This window comes from Pogona vitticeps, chromosome 1 (assembly GCF_051106095.1).
Source record: "Pogona vitticeps strain Pit_001003342236 chromosome 1, PviZW2.1, whole genome shotgun sequence".
NCBI lineage: Eukaryota > Metazoa > Chordata > Lepidosauria > Squamata > Agamidae > Pogona > Pogona vitticeps.
In genome coordinates this window covers 162,976,907-163,001,961 of record NC_135783.1, presented here as the reverse complement: position 1 = coordinate 163,001,961, position 25,055 = coordinate 162,976,907, and the positions used below count along the sequence as shown (strand labels likewise).

General features: G+C 40.0%; 1 protein-coding gene across 1 annotated transcript; it reads right to left on the bottom strand.

Moving 5' to 3' along the window:
• Nucleotides 1-1,836: 1,836 nt before the first annotated feature.
• Nucleotides 1,837-22,776, bottom strand: LOC144583639 (serotriflin-like). Its single transcript, XM_078377855.1, has 6 exons — nt 13,702-22,776; nt 10,369-10,459; nt 8,640-8,785; nt 4,637-4,731; nt 3,595-3,683; nt 1,837-1,974 (listed from the first exon to the last, which is right to left on the bottom strand). The coding sequence occupies exons 1-6, from the start codon at nt 13,756-13,758 to the stop codon at nt 1,847-1,849; spliced, it is 606 nt and encodes a 201-aa protein (XP_078233981.1). The 5' UTR covers nt 13,759-22,776; the 3' UTR covers nt 1,837-1,846.
• Between the last annotated feature and the right edge of the window lie 2,279 nt (nt 22,777-25,055).

Here is a 25,055-nt window from a genome sequence, read left to right as displayed (position 1 = left end):
ACTCAAATGTTTTTTTTAAAAAAACAGCAGTGAAAAAGTCCAGGTTCTGTTGTGTTTTGCTGAATCTACCTGCATGTATGTAGATGGTGTACAGAAATTCGTGCACATTTTTTTCACGTTGATCACACCATTTTTGGCCATCTTTTTTCAGTTGTGCCTGTTTCTAGTTGTCTGGTTTTTATAATGTGTGCATTGTCTTCTGCATGCTAGGTTTCTCATAGATATGAGAACTCTCAATGCAGATGCATTTCTTCTCACCAAAAGTTTTGGGAAGGGCAAAAAAAAAAAAAAATACAAGAAATTCTTTGTCATAGAATAACAGAATCATAGAAAAGTGAAGTTGAAAGGGACCTACAAGGCCATCAAGTCCATCCCTCTTCTCAATGCAGGAATATAATCAAAGCATATCTGCCAGGTGATTATCTAAGTTTTTCTTGAATGCCTCCACTGTTGGAGCCCTCGCCAACTCCCGAGGTAATTAATTCCATTGTTGTACTGCTCTAACAGTTAGGATGTTTTTCCTGATCTTCAACCAAAATCTGGCTTCCTTTAACATGAGACCCTTGTTGCGTGTCCTGCACTCTGGGATGATTGAGAACAGATCTTGCCCCTCCTCTGTATGACAGCCTTTCAAATATTCTTTTCTCAAGGCTAAACATGCCAAATTATTTCAGCCTTTCCTCATAAGGCTTGGTTTCTAGCCCCCTCATCATCTTTGTCACCCTCTTCTGAACTTGTTCCAATTTGTTAGCATTGTTCTTGAAGTGTGGTGTCCAAAACTGGACACAATCCTCAAGGTGAGACCTAACCAGTGCTGAATAGAGGGGGACTGGCCCCTTGTGGGATTTGGAAACTAAACTATTAATGCAGCCTAAAATAGCATTTCCTTTTTTTGCAGCCACAATACACTGTTGGCTCATATTTAGCTTGTGATCTATCACTATTCCAAGATCCTCCTTGCTAGTAGTTTTGCTGAGACAGGTATCCCCATCTTGTAATTGTGCAATTGGTTTCTTTTTCCAAGGTTCAGTACTTTGAATTTATCCCTGTTGAATTTCATTCTGTTGCTTTTGGCCCAGTGCTCCATCCTATCAAGGTTGTTTTGAATTTTGTTTCTGTCTTCTAGGGTATTAGCTATTCTGGCCAATTTGGTATAATCTACAAATTTGACAAGCATTCCCTGCACTCCATCATCCAAGTCATTAATAAAAATATTGAACAGCACCGGGCCCAGGACTGAGCTTTGGGGTACCACACTAGTTACCTCTTCCCAGTTAGAGAAGGACCCATTAAGCATCACCTTCTGAGTATGATTCTGTAGCTAATTGTGTATCCACCTGACATTTGATCTATCCAGCCCACACCTAGTTAGCTTGCTAATCAGGATATCATGGGGCACTTTGTCAAAAGCTTTGCTGAAGTCAAGATATACTACATTTCCAGCATTCCCTCTGTCTATCATGGAGGTGACCTGATCAAAGAATGAGATCAAATTAGTTTGGCAGGATTTGTTCTTGACAAAGCCATGTTGGCCTCTAGTTATTACTACATTGTTTTCTAGGTGCTTGCACAATGACTGCTTTCAGATCTGTTCCAGAATTTGGCCTGTAGTTGCCAGGTTCCTGTTTGTTTGCCCTTTTTGAAGATACTTTTTAAAAATCCTTTTCTAAAGTGAAAAAAGGGGGGGAAATGTAGGCACAACTTGCAATATTTATCTTGGTCTTTTTCCAAATGACATTTGATGTGTCAGATGCTAGAAATTTGGAGCATTTAAATGCTTACTTTTGATTGTTTTTAAGATAAGAGAAGTTCCTTAAAGATTAATCTTGAAATGCATCTGTATTTATTAAATAACACCTTTTGGACATTTACAGGTGGCTGGACAACTTTCTTCAGCATATGGGTTCTTACAAGAGAATCTTTCTACAATAAGGTTGCATTCGGCATATGAATCAGTGTGCTCGCATGACCTGTCTGAAAGAAAGGAAACCAAGATGAAATTAGATGCAGGAGGGAGAAACTAACCGGGTTCATCATTCTTTCCTCTGGTTCATGTAGTGCAGGGGTCTGCAGACTTTTCAGCATGAGGGCCACATCATATATGTTCCACATTTCCGAGGGCCAAAGGAACACTCACGTGCTCACGCATGCATGAGTGGGCTGAAGGGAATGGACCTGACCCTGCCTCAGTCTGCGATGTCTGCCAGGCCAGATAAAAAGGCAAGGTGGTCTGGATGTGGCCCACGGGCCATAGTTTGGAGACCACTGATGTAGTGCAACACTTCAATGTTCTTAAGTAAAGCTGATTGACCCTCCAGATCTGAAAAACTTGCTGGCCTTATTCTGAGGGAATCTACCCTGGTACTCAGTATCTTGCCATTATCATTTATACATTGACAATTCTTTAGGTTTAGTGCTGAAACACACTTCATTTGTACCTGTCGTTGAAAACATGCAGAAGCTGGAACTGGTGTAGAGATCTATGGTTTACTAGTAACAAAAATAGCACATCATAAGACTTGCTCTGTTACACCAGTTATGAAAGTGCTAATGATTATTACAGAGGCTTAGAGGGCATGGGTCTACCCTTCTTTAATAGAGAATGCTACCTACCACAATGATACCTCTGGTTATGCAGATTAGGAGTGCTATTAGTATTCAAATAGAGACCTTTACAAAAACAAGCACTTGTGCTCAAATCTTCATAAACTATGTCAAGTTGGCAGCATGAAAAAGTAATTGCTTCAGGGCTGTAAGTGGGGTAGAGCAAATGAGGTTTTCCCCAGGGCACCAAAATTTCAAGGGTAATGAAAGCTTAAGATGATAATACTTTTGAGTGTTAGGAAGGTAAACCCTGGCACTTTCTGCCCTCTTCACCTTGTCCTGTTCACCTCATTGCTAACATGAACCACCACATCTTCCTCCTTCTTCTCCTCCTCCTCCATTTCCATGTGAGACACGTGGTGATCCCTCACAGGCAGAATGAGGTGTCAAAATGGATACTTATGACTCTTCACTGCTTGTTTTGAAACTGAGAGTACTGCTGTTTTCCTCTTGTCTGGCCCCCAAAGGCCTAATATCCCCAAGGAACTTTGGGAATGAAAAAGTGAGGTGGGGGGAAGGATGAAGCTCTCAGCACCCACACAGAGGATCTTCCCAGGGTTGTACCTATCCACTTTGATATCTCGGGCAAACAACACAAAATTTGTTCCCAAATCAACTTTTAATTCATGACATGTAAATAATATAAGAAGTAATAACATCACTCATCACCTTGCCAGATCCTCCCTCCTCCACAGGGGATCAGCACTACTATTAGAACTATAAAAACGAATTAAATGTTATCAATGTGTATGATATTTGATGGATGTCCCTTTTTTGTGGCAGCACCTATGTGTTGAAATTTGCTCCACAGGGATACTCACAGGGCCAATTCATGATGCAATTATTAAGCGCTATAGTCAATACAGAGTGAATAGAAGCTGATCTAGATAGATGATTTATAAATCACTTCAAGCAGGATTCTTATGTGATTCACTTATCAACTGCACATGAGTGCTACTGTTTTTATGTTTTATATCATTGGTAGCTTACTACAGAGTTTATCCTCGCAGGTATCAGGGCAGTCTCCACATGATGGGCCTTCTTTGTAGGGTTTTTCCAATTGTCCTACTATATTTCCTCTGAAATGACACAGCAGACAATATGTTTCTCAGCACAGCAGAACACATAAGAGGGAGGTAATATTCTTTACATTTATACCTTTCAAAGCTGCAGATAACTTCTCTGAATGTGGTGTAGAATTCTGGACTGTACCACTGAAGCTCAGGAAGTGGGGCAACAGTACATAAAACTTGAACAAATTAGAGAGAAAGGGTCCCTAGCTATGATATGCTGGTTTTCTCCTGCAGAAAATGTGGAAAATTGTTTAAAATTCAATAGGACTAGCCTCAACAGCAGGAACATTTAAAGATTGGGGCAATGCAAAGCTCATTTGTACTGATCACTTGATTTTCTCCAGTTCCCACCCTTTTTAAAGGAATGTGGAATACTGTGGTTCAGAGGAGAAGTTTGCAGGCCGGAAGATGCAAAGGATGCTGTTAGATGGAGAGGTTGTTTCATATTTTTTCGCATCTAGATGGTTAAGAATTAGGTCTGAAGCATATTTAGAGTGAAAACAAGAGAATAACTGCTGTAAAAAAATTGAGGCTAAAGAGTACCCAGAAAGATTAAAGACAGATGAATAGAATTCTTTGCATACAATAGTGGAACTGCTAATGACATAGATAAAATCCAATTCTGAACAATGTCATGGAGATAAAATTAGTTCTGTGGAATATGAAAGTGTTAAGCACCAAGATGTAAAGGCAGGGAAGGCTAATGGCATATTCAGGTATGGGAAATACAGATCTGAATTTATAGAACTGCATTTGATTTTTAAAAACTACTGACATACGAACAGAATATTAAGAGTGACTACACAGAGGCAATCTGAGACCAGAGAGGGAGGATCCAGATATTTCCATTACTCAAACAGACTCTAGCAGTGGAAATGTTTTCTTTTCTTTCTCTGTTTTTGCATATTGGCTCCTGGACAGGTCAAATTAAGAACATTTCATTTAGGAGGGATACTTACGGAGGGCAGTATCGGCACACATGATAGAATTTATTTGCACTCTTTGGGCAGATAGACGTTGCACATCCGACCTGGTTTGAGTTGTGCCAAATCATCTGTGAACAGACAAGGACGTGTGTCAAACAAGCAAGGGGCATCTTAAAAAGAAAAGGCAATCTGTAGTGTGGATTGAAATTCTTGCGATTATGCAACAATAGATTCGTAATGTTACCAAAAAGATAAAACAATGTATTCCTTTCAGAAAGGCAGATCTTCTGCCACACTCTTCCCTGTTTCTTACAGTATGCAGTGGTAGTCAAGCTGGTCAGCTGAAAGGCTGCTCAAGAAATAGGGATACAGCCTGTGCTGTAGACTCCCTCTGAAAACCCAGAACTGTGGTTTGGGGGTGCTCCTGGATTCATTTGTGAGCCTGGATGCCCAGATTTTGATGGTGGCTAGGGCTGTCTTTGCCCAATTAAAACTTGTGCACCAGATGCACCTGTTTCTAGAAATGTCTTATCTGGCCACGGTAACACATGCCTTCGTTAAATCCCAGCTGAATTATTGCAACATGCTCAACCTGGGTCTGCCTTTGGAAAGCTTCTGGAAACTTCAGTAGGTGTGAAACACTGCAGCCAGACTGTTAACTGGGACTGGTTACAGGGATCACATTCCACACCCCACTCATTACAGCAGCTCTGCTGGCTACCAAACCATTTCTGGGCACAATTCAAAGTGCTGGTCTTAATTTATAAAGCCCTAAACGGCTTGGGTCCAATCTGTCTAAAAGACTGCAGCTAGGAGCCTGCCTGGCCAACACGATTTATTTTATTTTATTTTATTTTATTTTATTTTATTTTATTTTATTTTATTTTATTTTATTTTATTTTATTTTATGTATGTATGTATGTATGTATGTATGTATGTATGTATGTATGTATGTATGTATGAATGTATGTATGTATGTATGTATGTATGTATGTATGTGTGTGTGTGTGTGTGTGTGTGTGTGTGTGTGTGTGTGTGTATGTGTGTATGTGTGTATGTGTGTATGTGTGTGTGTGTGTGTGTGTGTTTTTGTTTGTTTGTTTGTTTGTTTGTTTGTTTATTCATTTTTATACCCCGCCCATCTGGCCTATAAGACCACTCTAAGATCCTCAGGGGAGGCCTTTCTCTCTGTCCCACCACCTTTACAGGCACATGAAGAGCATCTTCTCTGTTGCTGCTCCCAACTTCCTCCCATGGGAGACCAGGCTGGCCCTTTCTTTGTTGTACTTCCACAAGCAGATGAAGACCTTTCTCTTTAAGCAGGCTTTCCATTAGTGACTGGCTGTCTGAAAGGGGTTTTTAAATGGATTGTCGTGCCTTCTTGCTTTTAAAAGTGTTTTTAGTTCTGGTTTTATTTACCATCTTTAATACAATATTTGTTTAGTTATTTATAATAACTGTATACTCACTGTTTTTCACTTTTAAATATTGTATTTTAATGATGTAAGGATTGTCTTTGATTGTTTTATTGTTTTATTTTTGCAATTCTTTTTTATTGTTAAATATTGTCTTTTAGCGATGCCACCTTGGTTCCTTTTCAAGGAGAAAGATGGGGTAAAAATATTTTAAATACATAAAATAGCTTTCTGTCTTCTTTGCGCATGAACCTGTAGGATATATGAGCTTGTTACATTGTGGGTTTTCTGCATCCCGCCAAAACATGTTAAGTGCATCTCTAAAAATACAGCATGTGAAGTATCTCACAGGTTGAAGAATAATGGAGAAAGCCCCAAGCAGTGTGTGAAGGGCACCAGCTAGACAGAAAGCTATTATTCTCTCTCTGAGACATAGAGATGATGAAAAGAGTTATATTGTTACAAGATTCTTATGAATCTAAATCCAAAGATGAAAATGCTATTTACCTCAGACTGTGCAGCATGAATAATTGTCAATAATTTAAAAATCTCTGTTTTGATTTCAGAGTGTGTGCAACTCGTGCACAATGAGATGAAGTCACGTGCAATGAGATGAAGTTATGTGCACACCCAAATCAAAGCAGGGACTTTTTAGTTTATTACCAATCTCCCATTGGCAAAGATTTCATTCCCAATGCACAGGGTGAGCTATGCAACAGGATGCTATCTAGAATGAGTTACATGCTCCTCATTCTGTTTCACTTTATATAAGAATATATCTGTGAAGATTCTCAGTCATCCTCATGAGGTTATCTGGAAGTTGAGTCATGGCAACTGGACTTCTTTCTTAGGTTGAAATGTTTTGCTACTCATCCAAGTAGCTTCTTCAGTCTGGGGAGACTTGGACACAGGGGTCTCCCACCAACTCTCCTCAGACTAAAAAAAGCTGCTTGGATGAGTAGCAAAATGTTTCAATCTGAGAAAAAAGAACTCCAGTTGCAATGACTCAACTTCCATATATTTCTATAAGAATGTAAAGTGTTATTTCACTCTAAGACTTAAAGACTGGTAACCCTTAGCTAATGCTTCACATGAGTTAGTATCAGAACAACGGGGCTATGCCTTAGGCGTTCTGAGTCTTCCTCACCTCTCCTCTTTGCTTCTGCTTCTTGCCTTTTCATCCACAAATCACAATTCAAGGGGATGGGATTCACTCCATGTTGCCCCCAAATCTATTTTTGAAGGTCCTGAAACTATTTTTCCAGGACCTGGAGGCCTCTCACCCACACCCACACACACTTTATTTTTAAGAGACCAGGAGTCCCTTTCAGCTTGGCTGGACAGAGCTAGAGTGGTCCAGGAAGCTGGAAAATGAAGCCTTTCCTTATTCCTTCTGGAAATACTTAGTATGAATTTCTAGAAATCCTTTTAAAGTTTCTATATATGATACAGCAAACAATAATCAAAACCTAGCTCACAAGATGGTTTTGACAATATTGAAAATATAAGCCAAAATCCTGTTTCTTAGTGTAGTATATTGATTCAGTGGGCCTATTCTAGTGTTATTTACTACGCTAGGCAATAGGATTTTGTCTATAATGGTGATTTAACATGAATCACACACTCAGTTCTGAGATCACAGACATTCTACCCATTTTTAACTTAGAGATAAATCAGGAAGATCTAAGTGATAAGCAATCAGCAGTCCCTTTTTTGACATTATAACCCATAGTTGCTCTAAGTAAGACATGGAGATGAAACCATGAATATTAACCATCAGCAAAACATATCACAATACATGCAGTACCAAGGTACACTGCAGATTACCTTAAATTGTTAAATATATTATCATACATCAGGTGTGACCCTTTGTGCCACAGGGGTCACCAAATGAATACAGATAGCTCAATAGGACTGAGAACGTGCCAGAGATGTCCGTATGATATTTCCATGAGCTCTGGGCTGAAATTAATTGTTAAGAGTTAAAGATTAAGAGGCAATAAATAGTAGTTTTAAGGACCTGACCTGTCCTGAGGGAAAAAAATTCTGCAGCAACCAGTGAGTTATGAAGTATATTTTTAAGTATGAAAATATTAATAAATTGGAAGTTTTGAGTCTTCATTTTATAGTTTCACACACTCTTAAGTTTTCAAGACTCAGAATGCTTGGTTTCATAGCTCCAGCTGGAGTGGAAGAAATCCAACTGATTTTATATGTTTTATTTTCTGTCCCAGTTCCTCACTGTATTGAAGATTTCTATAGTTGCAAAGTCCTCTGCTGCATTTTTTTGCAACATGCCTTAGTGAAATACTGAATATATCTGGTCTTCAAAGAGTCCCTGCTTCAAATAATTACTGTTTTCTAATAGTTAACGGGGCACTTCTAACTAGTAGATGGATGATAGTGAGGTGCAGCGGCCTTTATGTTTCTCCCAAAGCTCTCATTGGGTTAGCATGGAGAGGCAATGTTGTGTAGATGCCCATGTAAGAATGCAGAGAGTTGCGCCAATTTCAAGCAAGCACAGCAAATATCTGGAAATGGCCTGAGAAAGAGATCCCCCTCCTCTTTTCCTTGCTCAAAAAAACTGAAGGAACTTATCAAGTGCATGGTATTTTTCATACCTGAGTATAGCCATAAACATTTTTTGTGGTGTCAGTTGACCCAACGCCATATTTGAAATATCTCGATCCCTTTGAAAACTGACCAATTATTTTTTCCCAGGTGGGAAAATAATTTGTTTCCAGTGAAGTCTCACCACATATTCTTCCTGCAACAGAAGAAACATGGTTATATTGTTCAAGGCTGAATACTCAACGTTTAAAAAAAAAGATCTCCACAAAGATTAGCCACTAAATGGATTCCAGAAGGTGTACAAGGAAAGATAGGTTCAGTTGTGTTGAAGTACCATTTGCTCTGAGAAGTCCAAATCCATCAACCAAAGTTATTATAAAATGGTTGCTCTGGATGAGTAGTATCAGAGCTAGATACAAAACAGCTTTAAAAATGCTTGCCTTAAGTTCAGCAAAGACAGACTTTCTTTCCTAACACAAATGATGTCCACAGTATGCTTTTTCCTAAAGAAAAGGGGAGGGGGCATCTTTCAGTTTTAAAGGAAACCATTATGGTTGTTGCTATACCCCCTTCCCCAGCAAGGAAAATCAAACCACAAAGTAAACACAAGATGTTGAGACCCCAAGTGAACAAAAAAAGAGAGATAACTCTAGTTTTTTATTCCCTATCGAGGCAACATCTCTGTTCATACAGGACTAAGCCTATTAAACACAATGAGACTTCTCTCTTCCACATATGGAGTTTCTTCTACTGAATACTGTGTAATATCAGATATCATTGCATTAAAGGTAAAGGTAAAGGTTCCCCTTGACAATTTGTCCAGTCATATCTAACTCTAGGGGGCGGTGCTCATCTCCGTTTCCAACCCATAGAGCTAGCGTTTGTCTGAAGACAATCTTCCAACATGACTAGACACGGAACGCCGTTACCTTCCCACCGAGGTGGTACCTATTTATCTACTCACATTTTTGCATTTTGCATGCTTTCGAACCACTAGGTTGGTGGGAGCTGGGGCAAGTGATGGGTGGATTTGACCTTACGACTGCAGGTCTTCTGACCTTGCAGCACAGAGGCTTCTGCGGTTTAACCCGCAGCGCTACCATGTGCATTAAAAGTCAGTTATCTGCAAATGCTGACAGCATCAAAGCCTCTGTTTCATTTTAGCTATCCCACAATTAGTCATTTGCTATATAAGAAATGCTGACTAGTTGGTTTATGCAGTAGTTTTTATGTGGACTGGAGATAAAGGCACAAGAAAGGTGCATCAATGTGCCTGTGTTTGAAAGAAGGAAGGGGATTGATCTGTCACCTGAATGTTCCTCCTTTTGATGGCATAAAGGTAAAGGTAAAGGTAAAGGTTCCCCTTGACATTTTTAGTTCAGTCATGTCCAACTCTAGGGGGTGGTGCTCATCCCATCTGAAGACAGTTTCCATTGTCACGTGGCCAGCGTGACTAGGGAACGCCATTTTACCTTACCAGCAAAGTGGTACCTACTTATGTACTTGCCTTTGCATGCTTTCGAACTGCTAGGTTGGTGAGGAGCTGGGACAAAGCGATAGGAGCTCACACCGTCACGTGGATTCAATCTTACGACTGCTGGTCTTCTGACCCTGCAGCACAGGCTCTTGCGGTTTAGCCCACAGCACCACCACATGCCTGACTTTTGATGGCATAGGTCTAATCATATATTTTGCTTTACACCAGCATTTTGTACAGTTTACAATATATGTTGTTGTACAAAGCCTGAAAGGAGTGTTTCACCCATTCACTTCAATTACCTTGCACAGTTCGTTCTGCTGGGGGGCTAGGCATCGCCAGACATTTAGCAGCCCATTTTTCAGCATTCTTGGCAGCTTCCTCACTCCACATCTTGCCCCAGGAGAGAAAGGAATAACCACACATTAGGTAGGCCATGGCAATGAAGGGCACACAAACTACACTAGTTGCAACAGGGGTGGGTGGAGGGAGTAAAGACTCCTTGCCATTGCTGGAATACAGTAACAAGTGATCTGAACCAATCTTGGGCAACAGGCTAATAGAGAACCTTGGTGTGTGTTCCTCACTTGTCTTTTCCTGGATCTGCATATAGATTAATACTGTAAAGATTCTTCCTCTTTTGCAGTCATCTCCTGTTTCTTCCTGTTCCTTTAGTGGAAGAGTAAAAATCATATGGTTCTCAATAGTAGATAAGCGCTCACAGAACATGACTTTAGGTGGTGTATAAATAGGTTAAGAGATCTTTTTTCTCCTGAGCTAACTGTATTTCCTTGAAAAGAACAAGCATTCTGCTTTTTCTTTTGTCTAACAAAAGTCTCCAGAATTATTTCTTGTCAATAGCCACCTGCTCAGCACCAGGCTGCTGTACTCTACCGGTAAGATACCAAAGAAACATGACACAGTGGCTGCAACCACAAAGACTTGCATTGTGAGGGGTTCCAGCTGCTAGATTAGAGAAGGGAACCCCTTCTGCTAGACCTGCCATTGTGTGCTGTTGCCAAGTATGTATACAGTACATAGCTGCAAACTGCAGGCACACATTGCCCCAAGTTAGATTAGGGTCAAGGAATTTAGACTGAATGTAGATTTAAGAGAACTTGTTTCATTGATTACAGACTCTCTACTTTCTACGCCAACTCCACTTTCTAAACTAACATTAAGTTTTATTTACGGGATTGCTTTGCAGTGCTCTCCCAGGCTGCGGTCTTTCTCTCCTCTGGCCAGAGGAAGTGGAGCGTTCATTTTAACAAGAGATAGGTGAGAAGTTAGCTTTGCTGGCCCTGTCCCTCCAGATACCAGCTACCGCCAGACTTCCACAGTTTTCAAATGTTTGATGGGAGTGAAATAACAGGAACAAGTTGGGAAAATGCACAAGGACAAGGTTTTCTTTTGAAAAAAAAATATCATCAAATGTACTAGAGTCAAAGGAAAGATGTGTGCTACTTGAAAAATGCATACAGAAAAATGTGCAAATTTTGAAATCTGTAGAGGAACAGGCATAGAAATGTTTCTGCAGAAAAAAAAGACCCATAATCAAATGTGAAGCTCTTTTGGACCAAACTGGCCAGTAGGAAAATAAGAACCTTGATAAAAATCACATTTGTCCTTCCTTACTCTTTAATTAGTCCCAGAGAAATCCACTCCACTCAGGTTGCATCTGGTGAAGTCTCCTTTAGAAAGATTTTCTCTTAATTTTCTTCCTTTAATGAATATATATAAGTGCCTGGCCATGATCCGGCCAAGACTATGCCTTTTAGATATACCAGCAAGAAAAAGCTATGAGACTTTATCTCTACACTGAGGCATGTGTAGACACACATCTACACACCCCAGTAGAAGCCTGAGAGGGAAAGGTAGGGAATAGGGCTAGAAGTGGAGGACAGGGGCAGTTGTCCTTTATGGTGGATTTTATATTTCAATTACATTTCACTAAAGATATGAAATGCTCTTTCTACATATGGCTGCCTTTGAAAGCAATAGAGAGGCTACAGCAGGCCCAAAATGTGGCAGCGAGATTGGTTTTCGGAACTTTGAAATCTGGCAACATCTTGCCGATCCTGGTATGCCTGCACTGGCTCCCTGTGTGCTTCTGTGACAAATTCAAGGTGTTAATAGTGACTTAGTAGTTTGAGGCCTCAGTACTTGTCAGAGCATCTCTCCCTAAGAGAATCTACTCATAATACCATTTTCCCCCAGGCTTTGTTGTTGCAGGTGGCAAGGAAGGCTGAGAAAATAATTATTAGGAATTGGGTCTTCTTGATGGTGGTCGCCACACTTTCGGATGCTTTGCCTGTGGGTGTATGCCAGGCTCCCTTCCTCCTCACCTTTAGAAAACTTTTTGAAACTGAGCTCTTCAAACAGGTCTTTAAGAATAGTGTCCCCTTGTGGTAGATTTGCTGGTAGATTTAAACGCCCATTATGTTTAAAGTTCGCTCTTTTTAAACTTTCACCATCGGGGTTTTTCCTTTTGCTGGAATTACATATTTGTTTTTGTTGGGGTGGGGAGGCCGTGTTTTTTTTATTCATTGTGAGCCACTCAGAGTAGTGGCTTACCACTAGATGGGCAGTATATAAATGTAATAAATAAATAAAATAAATAAATAAATACAATATTAGAAAGATAGCAAAGGCTTACACATACAGTGGTGCCTCGACTTACGACCACAATCCATTCCAGAAGATGGACGTAACTCGAAATGGTCAGAAATCGAAGCACCGCTTCCCATAGGAAACTTTTCCCATTGAAATGCAATTAATCTGTTCTGGCTGAAGAAAAAAAATCACAAAAGAAGTCACTGCAAGACTCATTGGAAACGCGATTAATCACTTCTGGCCGAAGGTGGGGGGAGGGAGATAAAAGCAAGCAAGCATGCAAGTCCCATTGGAAATGCACAGAAAACAAATGGAGCAGATCGGAAATGCACAGAGAACAAAGGCGGCAGGTCAGAAATGCAAAGAAAATAAAGGAAAAAGCAAGGGAAGCAAGTAGGACATCAAAAAATGGGAGAAAACCCCCCAAAGCAACCAACCCCCCCAAGATCCATTGGAAATGGGGGAGAAGCCAACAAACAAACACCCCCCAAGACCCATCGGAAATAGAGAAAAAAAAACCAAAAGCAACCAAACCCCCCAAGACCCATTGGAAATGGGGGGAAAACCCAAAAAAGCAACCAAACCCCCAAGACCCATCAGAAATGGGTCAAACAAACAAACCCCCAAGATCCATCACAGCACAGAAACATAACCCCCCCAGCTCAAAACCAGGCTGCAAAAACACCCAGAACAGTTTTTTTAAAAGTAGAAAACAGCACCTTACCTTATAAGGCAGCCCAAAGCATCCCTGCAAACACACACGGTCTCAGAAGGAGGCAGTCCCAAGCCTCCTCCAACACACATTCTCTAACTGCTGGCGCGAAAGAGCTACAAAGAAGCAGCCTCATCACCACCTACAGTTAGCAATTTGAATTTCCTGCCTTTTTCTGTTTGTAAGTCGCAAGTAGAAGCAAAATTTTGCGGCCAGAGCTGGTCGTAACTCGAAATGGTCGTAAGTAGGGACGTTCATAAGTCGAGGCACCACTGTAAATGTAGGAAGGTAAATGAATTGTATATCTTACCATTTTCATCATATTGCGAGCAGGTGGGTCCACCTTTCTCCTGGCGGCATTATGCATGTCAACAATTTGCTTTTTGTGCTCTTCAGTGAGTTTGCCCAGTTCCTAAAGGTAAGAGGGGTTATGCCAAAGTTTTCTTTTGATTTCAAAATGTATCTTCTTTCCTCCATCATGAGTCTAAACATTTAACATATTTACACAGTGTCCCATTAGGCTGCCACAGATAGGTGACATCTTCATGTTGAGTGTTACCTACACTGAAGCTCCAATTGTCTAACTTGAAATCAGATTTCTCATGAGATCTTGGGTATGTGAATAATTTTTTTAAAATGTTTTTTCATTCTTGATAAGTTTCCAAGTCTCACTAAGCCGAGATTTGTAGCCAGACTTCCCCTTGCATCATTGAAATTTTCCAGCTTCCCAATAAAATGGTCCTCTGGTCTTGTCCACACACACACAGCCCATTTTTCCCTTTTTTTTTTTTTTTTTTGCACAGAAAAACCCTGCCTATTTCTACAGATCAATGTACTTTTCAGGGAATCTAGTGTGGGAGAGATACCATTTTTGTGTGAGAATTATAATTATTCTGCACAGATTAGTGTTTCTTCCAGGGGGTTGGGGGAAGACTGTAAAACATCCAAGAAACATCATGAGATTTATTGGTGGGGAAAATCTCAGACAAAGAAATCTCATGCTGAGAAGCAAATAGGATTCTTTCCCTTTTTTTCTCTCCCACTGAGAGCAAAAAGTTTGAATTTATTCTGTCTTTTTTCATTTCTGTTTGCCCTCTTTTTCTTCATATGATTTATGTATAATTAAAGTTAAAAAGAAAGAATGCACAAAACCTATCATGTATTCCATTTCTTTGTGTTCTGTCCCCATTCAACCCTTTAACCAATTCAGGTTGTGGTCAAACAACAGAAAAGGATTATATCCAAATGCACCCAAAAAGCTCTCTCTGCTGGGAGTGATTTCCCTTAAAACAGCGCTTCCATTCCTGAAATAGCTCTGCTGCTGGCCCAAAAAGGTCCAGTTTGAGCATGGACTGGTTCGCAGTCTCACATGCAATACATTGTGTGACCATTGGGAAACAGCTTGCACCAGACTATTCCAGGTGAAGGCCTGCTTCCCCCACACTCCCAGGTATTTTTGGTGTGTTGTAAATACCTGGAAAGGAGCCAATTAATTGTAAGCTCTATCAGAAACATCTTGAAGCTTATACCTGTCCTAGATATGTTTGCATCAGAGCAGTCAAGAACAGGATTACAGTTGGAAGAAGCATTTCTGCAGAAACAAAGACAACCAATAGATATGATTAGAATGCCCACTTGCAGGAGTTACTTGTGCATATGCAAGGCATGTCCAAACATGTTTACTCAGAAGTAGGTATTTATTCCATAATAAGCACGTTTGCAGCTGCAGAGTCAAAGTTGGATCTATTCCATGCACTGCATGGCTCACAGTGAAGTGATCTTTTGGCCCTCACTTTGTGGCAGAAGTCTCTTAGGCACAGAGGCTACTCTACAGCTGCCTGATCCAGAGCTCTGTGATCTCCAGAGAAGACTTGAGAGGAAATCCACAAGGCCACTTGTCACATGCTTTTGACATGCTGTTTGGTTGGTCCACTATTTTTCTGGCATCCACACATGGATGTTGCTGGAGTGGACCAATTCATTACAACCTACAACTTTCTGAACTGCTGTCGTAGAGTTTACTGTTTTGGAACAGGCTGAAGGGCTTCACTTGAATTCATTCCCAGTGAGTGTGGTCATTCGGAATGGACTAAACTAGAACTGTGCAGATCTTAGTGTCAATTTCCAGTATTCTGGTTTTCAAGCCGAATCAGGATATCAGAAATTGAACACTTCCCCTGATTGTCTGTGAAGAGTCAGAGGAGGGGAAATTATTTTTAATGTCTTCTAGATAATTACTGAAGCAATGAATCATTGCTTTTAAATTATTATTTTTTCTTTGCCTTTCAGCATATTGCCAATCAAAACCACAGCTGCAGACAATATCTCAGTCATCAGTACACAGAACTGACAAAAAAAAGTTAAGCAAAGTGATTTGTTGCTTCAGCAATGATCTGGCACATGTTAAAAAATAATTTCACTTCCCTGACCCTCCACAGACAATCAAGGGAAGAAATTAATAGACAGATGACTGGGTTATAAAGGGTTGTTTGCCATTTGGATGAGAGGAGTACACCAAATGGAATATCGCTCCTCCCTCAAACCTCAACCAATCTGATCTAGCCAACACAAAAATGGTCAGGCTGTACAGGCCCATTTAAGTGTAATAAAATTTTAAAAAACACAATTTCCTGTCTTCTGTGGTCACATATGCTGGAATGGTGAGAAGGAGAAAGATGAGGGAAATGAGGGCTGGAGAGGACAGCTGGTTACGGGGCACAAGAAACTCCGGACTTACAGCTTGATGCTGCAATGAGACAGCAGCAGGAAGAAGGAGTTCGGTCTCCTGGGCTGAACTCCAGCCTGTTTGGGACCCCCCCAAGGGGTTAAAACCACCCCAAAGAGGTGGTGAAATGGGGAAGAAGCTTGTTGATCACGGGGGGGGGGCAGCAGTTACCCATGTTTGATTCAAGAAACTCCCCAATCAACCAGCGGGCAGAGACAAGCAGCTGAATAAGCCTGCTTGCAAGTTGTCAGCAGCCGGCAAAAGAAGAAATGACAAACCAGCCAAATTAAACATCATTGTTAACACTGGGTGAGATACAAAATCTTAATTATAGTACTCTATAATTATCCCTGGATGGAATAATCCCTTTAACAGAAAAAAGAGGGTCTCCCAGTTTCAACTCTAAATTAAGCAGTGGTCACAGACACAAAGAGAAGCAAAGAAAATAAATTGGACATTAATAAAACATTTATACTACAAAGAAAGAAGTTCTGTATTACAGTCATGCCCCGCTGGACAATTACCCCATTAAATGACGAATCCACTTAACGTTGAAGTTTTTGCAATCGCAAAAGCAATCGCAAAACGATGTTTAGACTGGGTTTTTTCGCTTCACGTTGACCGGTTCCCTGTTTCGGGAACTGATTTTTCACTTTACAATGATCAGCAAACAGCTGATTGTCGGGTTTCAAAATGGTCGCCGGGTTTCAAAATGGCCCCCCCGCTGTTTTCTAGGATGGATTCCTCACTATACAGGCACCGAAAATGGCCACCGTATGGAGGATCTTTGTTGGGCGAGCAGGTATTCAGCCCATTGGAATGCACTGAACTGGTTTTCAATCCGTTTCAAAGGGTTTTTTATTTCACTTGACGATGTTTTTGCTCTACAGCGATTTTGCTGGAATGAATTAACATCACCAAGCAAGGCACCACTGTACTTTGGTTCTAACTTAACAAATCTTCCTCTTAAAATTGTTTTTGTAAACAACTCTCAGAGTAATGTCTATTTACAGTGTTGGCAAATAGCCTAGAAACATGACCTTGAAAAAGCCTAGACACCTGATTTGAAACTCTGTTTTGTCTTTCCAGTTTTTTCTTCTTCTAAGAACTTACTAAAACATAGACAATTAACTTTGAGAAGTCTAATACAAACATTGAGTGAATGGGACTGCCAAAATATGTCAGAGACTGGATTCAATTAACCCTAAAGGTGATCAACTTACTGAGGCAAGTATTGATGGAACTGGACTGACTGCTCTAAGCTACTAGACATTTTTCACTTGAAATGCAAGTACCTGCATCTGAGGACATAATGTCACAACAAGGGAAATTTTGGGATGAAGCAAAATCTACTCTGCAAACAGTCTTAGAAATAGTGAGATCCCAGAACCAAGACATGCAATCATTCACGGAACAACTTAAGAAGGACTATATTCAAGAAGATACAGAAAACATTGAATGAGCAAATGTGAAGGTGGAGGACGATGTATGCCAAAGAAAAGAAGGACTGGAGGAAATCAGAGGGGGAAATTCAGGAGAGCTGAGGAGAATCTTGGGTGTGTTGGGGAAAGATAGGGGGGGGGGAATCAGCAGCATTATTTAAAAATAGCCTGGAAGACCTATTGGAGATAGATCAAATGCATAAAGATCTGTTGGTGATCAAGTGTACAAAATGATTTCAGATTACACAAGGGATGGCAGAATATTTAGGGAGATAGAAACAAGAATTGGGAAAATACAAATGAGAGATAGAATCACTTAGAAAAGATGAAAAGGGGGGAAATAGGATAAAGGCATCAATTTTGTATACTAAAACACACACATGAACGGTTTAAATGTTTAAAAACTGTATAGATTTTGAAGAGACAACTGAGAAGACACTAAGATACAAATAACAAATGATTGTAAGCAACCCATGTAACATGATGTTTAACAAGCACGATTAAATGTAGATAGATTGAAAAATTAATAAAATGTTTAAAGAAAAGAAAAGAAACTCCCTATGGACTACAGCTACTAAAAATTTCACAGCAACTAAAAAAATGAAATGATTTAATAGTCATTCCAGTGATTCAGATATGTTACTATGGCAATTCAATTCCAAAAAGAACTATTTATTCTAATACAATATAATAACAGCAATAAACAAGTAGTAGATTTGGGTTAGTCAGTGGCTAAAATCCTGTTGCTGAGCATAGTAAATCACACTAGCGTAGGCCCATTGAATCAATGGGGGTTTGGTGAAACAACTCCTCTGTACGTTCCACTGATTCAAATGGTCTACTCTAGTTGTGATTTACTTTAGCACAGTCACAACTATAGTAGGTCCATTTGACTCAAGGGACCTTATGGAGGAGATGACCTACCAAGTCCCCACTGTTTATAAAAGCATGACACAGAGAAAGTTGGGACAAGGAAGAAAATTCAATGATTAGACCCTCTCCTTCCAATAGTCACATGCCTGATTTCCAAAGGCAAGCAGAATGAGATAAATGCCCCTATCTACAACTGATAAATCTGCCCATTTAACAGTGAAATTCATAGATGATTTTCTAAATGTAAACTATTATGTTTGGGGGTAGGAGTGGTAAATGAATAATTTTGGAAGTAATTACCAGACATCTGCTTGGAATGTATACTGCGTTTGGGAGCAGATTCCACCCCTATCCCCACCATAAAGGCTGTTAAAGTAACCTTACCGAAAGTGTTCTTTTCTGTGATTCTCAACAGTAGGAAATCTGAACTGCACTGTGGAACTGTGTATATATAACAGGAACACTTCCTGCTTTGTAATGAGTTTTGTCTTCCTGTAGGAAAAAAATAAGATTACCACAAAGCTGATTTTAAAAAAACAAAACTTCTTCAGCCTAAAATCAAAGGTAAATCCCAACTAGAACAGGTTCATTGCTGGTTGACAACGCAACACTTCCAAAAATCCCATTGTTTTACATGGTCTGCTCTTGTTAGTTGAGAATTTGGATTTAGGTCAAGTAGTTTTGCATTAAATCTGTCATGTTCCATGTTAGGGTTCTATTCTAATGTATTTTAAAATTAAACGTTCTTTATAAATGGCATGGGCTGGATTCTAGAAACCGGAATTTCAAAATTATGTTCGATCCTACGAAAACTTACCAGTCACTGGTATTTCAGGGCCAAAGCCTGAGATCAGGAAGGGAGAGTCCTTATGCTGACACAGTTGGTGTAACATTGGTTAAATATGGCCAAGGGCACTCTTGTGCAACAAAAACAGCTAACTAGTACCAGCCATGGAACTCAACTTCCTGCCTTGGTTTGTATGATAAAAATGGCACCCAGGAGCCTGAGCTTACACCCTAATCCCCTCACCTCACAGCTGGCTTTCATGCAGACTCATGCTGTACAAGCATATCTTCTGAGTCACTGAACACTGGTGCCATTTGGAAGTGTGTGGAGAGGAATCTCAAGGTTTTAAAGCTACCTTACTTACCCTGCTTCCCCGAAATAAGACAGGGTCTTATATTAATTTTTGATCCAAAAAACGCATTAGGACTTATTTTCAGGGGATGTTTTAATTTTTTTCATGTACAACAATCTACATTTATTCAAATACAGTCATGTCATCTTCTTCTGGTTGCTCATAATGGTGAAAGGTGGGGTTTCACTTAACCGGGGCTTATTTTTGGGGTAGGGCTTATATTACGAGCATCCCGAAAAATCATACTAGGGCTTATTTTCAGGTTAGGTCTTATTTTAGGGGAAACAGGGAACAAGAATCAACTTTTCTCTTCCTCCAGTGTTACTTGTCCTGTAAGTTGTCTCTCTGCCCAAAGACTGGTGATGAAGCACAGCAATTCCTTAAGATTTCAGCCAGTGTCCTGAAAGTGAGCAACCACAGAGTTGTGCCATTGCTGGGAATTTAATTTAGGATTGTGCGTACATTTATGTCTACTATAAATGAATGAATGAATTTGGGTTAAGTTAACAAAAGAATCAAATTATTGCTGTAACATTCTCTCATCTGCTTTAAGGATGATTCCCCCAAATCATAAAACAATTGCAGACAACAAATGCTTTTCATTAGGAGTACAGTTAATTGTGTGGAGTGGTAAGCTTTAACACTAGATATTATGGCTTCACAGAGATGTAGCCATAGATTATGCGCTGAAGAACAAATTCCACAAGTCAAATCAAAAATAGGAATGCCCCAAACAAAAAAATTATAACTTTAATAGGCTGCCTAGAGTGGTCGCAAGACCAGATGGGCAAGGGATAGATAGATAGATAGATAGATAGATAGATAGATAGATAGATAGATAGATAGATAGATAGATAGATAGATAGATAGATAGATAGATAGATAGATAGATAGATAGATAGATAGATAGATAGATAGATAGATAGATAGATAGATAGATAGATAGATAGATAGATAGATAGATAGAACTGGACCTCAGATCAGCACCAAATTAACACAGAAAGTCTGCTCTTGCTCTGTACCAAATTTGGGGATGTTTGGGCAAAGACTTTTCGAGTTGTGATTTTTTAAATAGTAACACTTTTTCACACACACACCCGCAAAGACACAAGCAACCATAACTACATTTGTTTAAAAAAAAGATGAAAAACATTGATACAACAAAATTTGCATACTTGAAAAAGAACACATCTGTTTTACCAGCTTTTTTATCGCTTTAGAATGATAGAGCCATTTATGGCTCTAAATTAAGCTGCTTAATTAGTGCTTTTGAAAACTTAAAATGCCCTGAAAGTGCTCTGTTTCTTATAACTTTGAACATTCTAAACTGAGCTATTTGCATAGCATAGCAATCTGACCAATCAGCATGTATTTGCAGTCTGCAATATTTGGGCAAGGGTCAGAGGTCTGTCACTTTTAATTCTGCCATAGCATTCAATGTAAAAGAAATCCTTTGGTTCCTTTCTGGTCACACATTTTTAACTCCTGCTTGTGAATGTATTTAAAAGATATTTGAAAAAAAAAAACAGATAATAATATTCAGCAGCTCACTCATTTAAACTGTGAAATTACAGTACTGGATTTTTCCTTTCTGGCTAGGAATGATCTCAAAGCAAGGTTTACCCAGTTTACTCCTGAGTAAGTTCACCTGGTTTACTCATGAGTATTTTAAAAGAAACTTTAAAAAATAGAATAACATTCAGAAATGCATTCTTTTAAGCTGTGAAAATACAGTTCTTTTGGGGTCTGGGTGAAAGGCAGATCCATGAAATCAAGAAGAGATCCTGATTATTACATATGATTTTTTTTGTGTGTGAATCTAGCCAAATCACCATCAAATCATATATCCCATCTATGTCCAAAAACTACAGCACAGAAATCATGGATCCTTTAGTGCATGACTGTAGTGGTGCAAAAACATGGATTTTTGAGGCACAGATTCACATGACTCCATGATTTTTAGATGTAATCCTCATTAAACCACTGTCAGATCAAGGATGCTATTTGCAGCCACAGACTAAGCCACAGAAATCAGCACATGGTTTTGCAGTGGAGCAAAAACATGAACCAGAGATCCTCCTGGATCCACATAATTTTTTTTGTAGGATCATCCTCAAACCACTGTCCAGTCATATGGACCATCAGTGTCCACCAACTACACACAGGAATCATGGGTCCACCAGAGTATAGCTTTGGAGTGGAGCAAAAAATACCAATTGAAAGGCATGGATCCCTTTACATACGTAGTATAACACCCAAACCACTGTCCAATCATAAGGCGCATCTCTGCCCACACACTAAAACACAGTACTCGTGGGTACTTCATTGCATAGTTTTGTAGTGGTGCAAAAACATGGGTCTGACACATGGATCACATGATTTTTATGTAGCATCTCCCCCAAACCACCAGGAGACTCTCCTTGAAGTCATCCAGGCCCCAATTTCACTGTAAAATCTACAAGGGATAAAACATACCATTTATATGTAGTTTTACCTGCAAGGCTCATTTAATCCACTGTATTGAGGCACTGTATTGAGGCACCACTGTATTGCTATTAGGCTGATTAGTCTGTAGTTCCCAGGTTCTTCCTCTTTGCCATTTTTTGTAGATATGGACAACATTGGCCCTCTTCCAATTGTCTGGCAGCTCACCTATTCCCCATGATTTCAAGAAAATAATGGACAATGGTTCTGAGAGCTCTTCAGGCAGTTTCTTCAATACTCTTGGATGCAGTTTGTTCAGCTATGGGGATCTGAACTCATTCAAAGTAGTAAGGTATTTCTTGGCTATTTGTTTATCAATCTCCAGTTGTAGTCCTGTCCCCTTCACTTGCCCTTCACATTTGATTGGAGGGTTATAGTCTGTCCTTTGGGAAAAGACTGAGCTAACATAGGAATTGAGCGGTTCTGTCTTTTCTTTGTATCCTGTTATCATTTTTCCATCTCCATTCAGTAACTGAGCCACTATTTCTTTTCTTTTTCTTTTGCCAAACACACACATGAAGAATGCTTTTGTTTTTGTTGCTTGTAGTGTGTCTAGCTAACCTCAAATGATTCTCAGATTTGCCCTCCTAATGCCATCCCTGCAATTCCTTGCTACTTGTCCATACTCTTCCTTTGTGGCCTGGCCTCATTTCCACTTCCTATGTGTCCTTTTTAGTTTCCAGGTTCTCGCTGAGCCACACTGCCCCTTTTTTTTTGCTATCTCCCATCGTTTTTTTTCTTGTTGGAGTTTTGTAGTTGTGCCTTTAGACTTTCCATTTCTAGAAGCTCCCATCCTTTTGGACTCCTCTTCTTGTTAGGGCAGTGGTCGGAGAACAGGGGTGAATTACCCCTAATTGGGTAAAAGTTAAAATCCTGGGGGTAATGAGCAGAGTACTAACCCCTTCCCTCCCACCCACACACCCCTCCCCCTACAGTCAAATCTCAAATTGTAAGCCACTTCTCCCTGTTACTTCCTTGGTTGCAGCAGGGCACTTCTAAATCCTCCGTTCTTTCAGAGATCTGAGATAAGCCTGCTTGATTGGCTACAGCTGTGGATTAGCCACAGGCAATCAATCATTCCGGGGCTTCTGGATGATTCCTCCAGAAATAACTGGAAGCAAGCAGGAGGTGGGAAAGGATAAAATTAACAAGGGAAGGAAGGTGTGAGAAACCAAGAGCTTCATCAAGCTTATTTAAATGTATGGAGAATATGTATGGTGAAAAGGGAGGGAGGGTGGGTGGATTGATGGATGTCTGTGTGTGTGTGTGTGTGTGTGTGTGTGTGTGTGTGTGTGTGTGTGTGTGTGTGTGAGAGAGAGAGAGAGAGTGAGTGAGTGAGTGAGAGAGACTGACTCACAACTATAAAAAACAGGCAAGCAAAAGAGAAAGCTTGAATTAAGGTGGGGGGAGGGTGGCTTTTTAAGGTACTGTCTAAGTTTATCATTGCTTTCATTCCAAGAAGCAGGCATCTTTGAATTTTGTGGCTGCTGTCACCCTCTGCAGTGATCATGGAGCCCAAGAAAGTGAAATCTGTCACTGCCTCCATATCTTCCCCTTCTATTTGCCAGGAGGTGATGGGACCAGTGGCCATGATCTTAGTTGTTTTGATCTTCAGACCATTTTTTGTGCTCTCCTCTTTCACCCTCAATAAGAGGTTCTTTAAGTCCTCCTCACTTTCTGCCATGCTTTTGCATAGTCAATGAAGCAGAAGTAGATGTTTTTCTGGATCTCTCTGGCTTTCTCCATAATCCAGTGCATGTTAGCAATTTGGTCTCGAGTTCCTCTGTCCCTTCGAAATCCAGCTTGTACTTCTGGGAGTTCTTGGTCCACATACTGCTGAAGCCTACCTTGTAGGATTTTGAGCATAACCTTGCTAGCGTGTGAAATGGGTGCAATTGTACAGTAGTTGGAGCATTCTTTGGCACTTCCCTTCTTTGGGATTGGGATGTAGACTGATCTTTTCCAATCCTCTGGCCACTGTTGAGTTTTCCAAACTTGCTGGCATATTGAATGTAGCACTTTAACAGCGTCATCTTTTAAGATTTTAAATAGTTCCATTGAGTTTTCCATTGATGATGATTAAAAAAAGCACACTGGTCCTTTGATATTGGGCTATGGCACCAGGGTGGGTGAAATGACCTTTAGCCTAGTTTGTTCCTTTTTGCACACCACACATAGAATGATTAAAGTGGTCGGGAAAGCCCCCCCCCCCCAATTTTGTGTTAGCTGTCTCTAGCAAGCATGTCATTGCTAGCACCACTCTGGCAGCCACTGCTGATGATTAAATCCCCTGCAAACTAGCAAAAATTCAATGCATCTTGCTAGGCACGTTGGGCACCTTACTACTCCCTATACCACACCATGGCTGGAGTGCAATGTGTTCCAGCAAAAATAGTGTACATATGTATGTATGTATGTATGTATGTATGTATGTATGTATGTATGTATGTATGTATGTATGTATGTATGTATGTATTTATTTATTTATTTATTTATTTATTTATTTATTTATTTATTTATTTAATATGCCACCCACACTACCCGAAGGTCTCTGGGCGGCTTACAACATTTAAAATATAATAAAAAGGCAAAATAATTAAAATACAATTAAAAATATATACTCTAAAAATTGCCATCGGACCCACTTTTAATTGATATTATTTCAATTAAAAGCCTTCTGGAACAGGAAGGTTTTGACCTGGCACCGAAATGTCATCAGCATCGGCGCCAGATGAATCTCAGTCAGGAGGGCATTCCAGAGTCTGGGGGCAGCTGCCGAAAAGGCCCTTTCTCTACAAGCCCTCCCTCTTATCTCCTTAAGGGACAGCTCTTTCCCCCTGGCTAGATCTTAACTGCCGGGTAGGTTCATATGGAATTTGGTGCATCCTGCTAGTTCGGTACATAACCTGTGTAGATTCAATAATATTTGTAATTCAAATATATATATATTTTGGGGGGTTAAAAGGTAAAAAAGTTCCCTGACCCCTGTGTTAGGGCTTCC

Excerpts from the sequence above, each read along its gene's own strand:
- LOC144583639 (XM_078377855.1), bottom strand. The coding sequence starts at position 13,758 with ATGCATAATGCCGCCAGGAGAAAGGTGGACCCACCTGCTCGCAATATG. Across the intron at positions 8,786-10,368 it reads AGCAGAACGAACTGTGCAAG|GAAGAATATGTGGTGAGACT; the intron begins GTAATTGAAGTG and ends CTTCTGTTGCAG. Across the intron at positions 3,684-4,636 it reads GTGTGCCGATACTGCCCTCC|AGGAAATATAGTAGGACAAT; the intron begins GTAAGTATCCCT and ends GTGTCATTTCAG.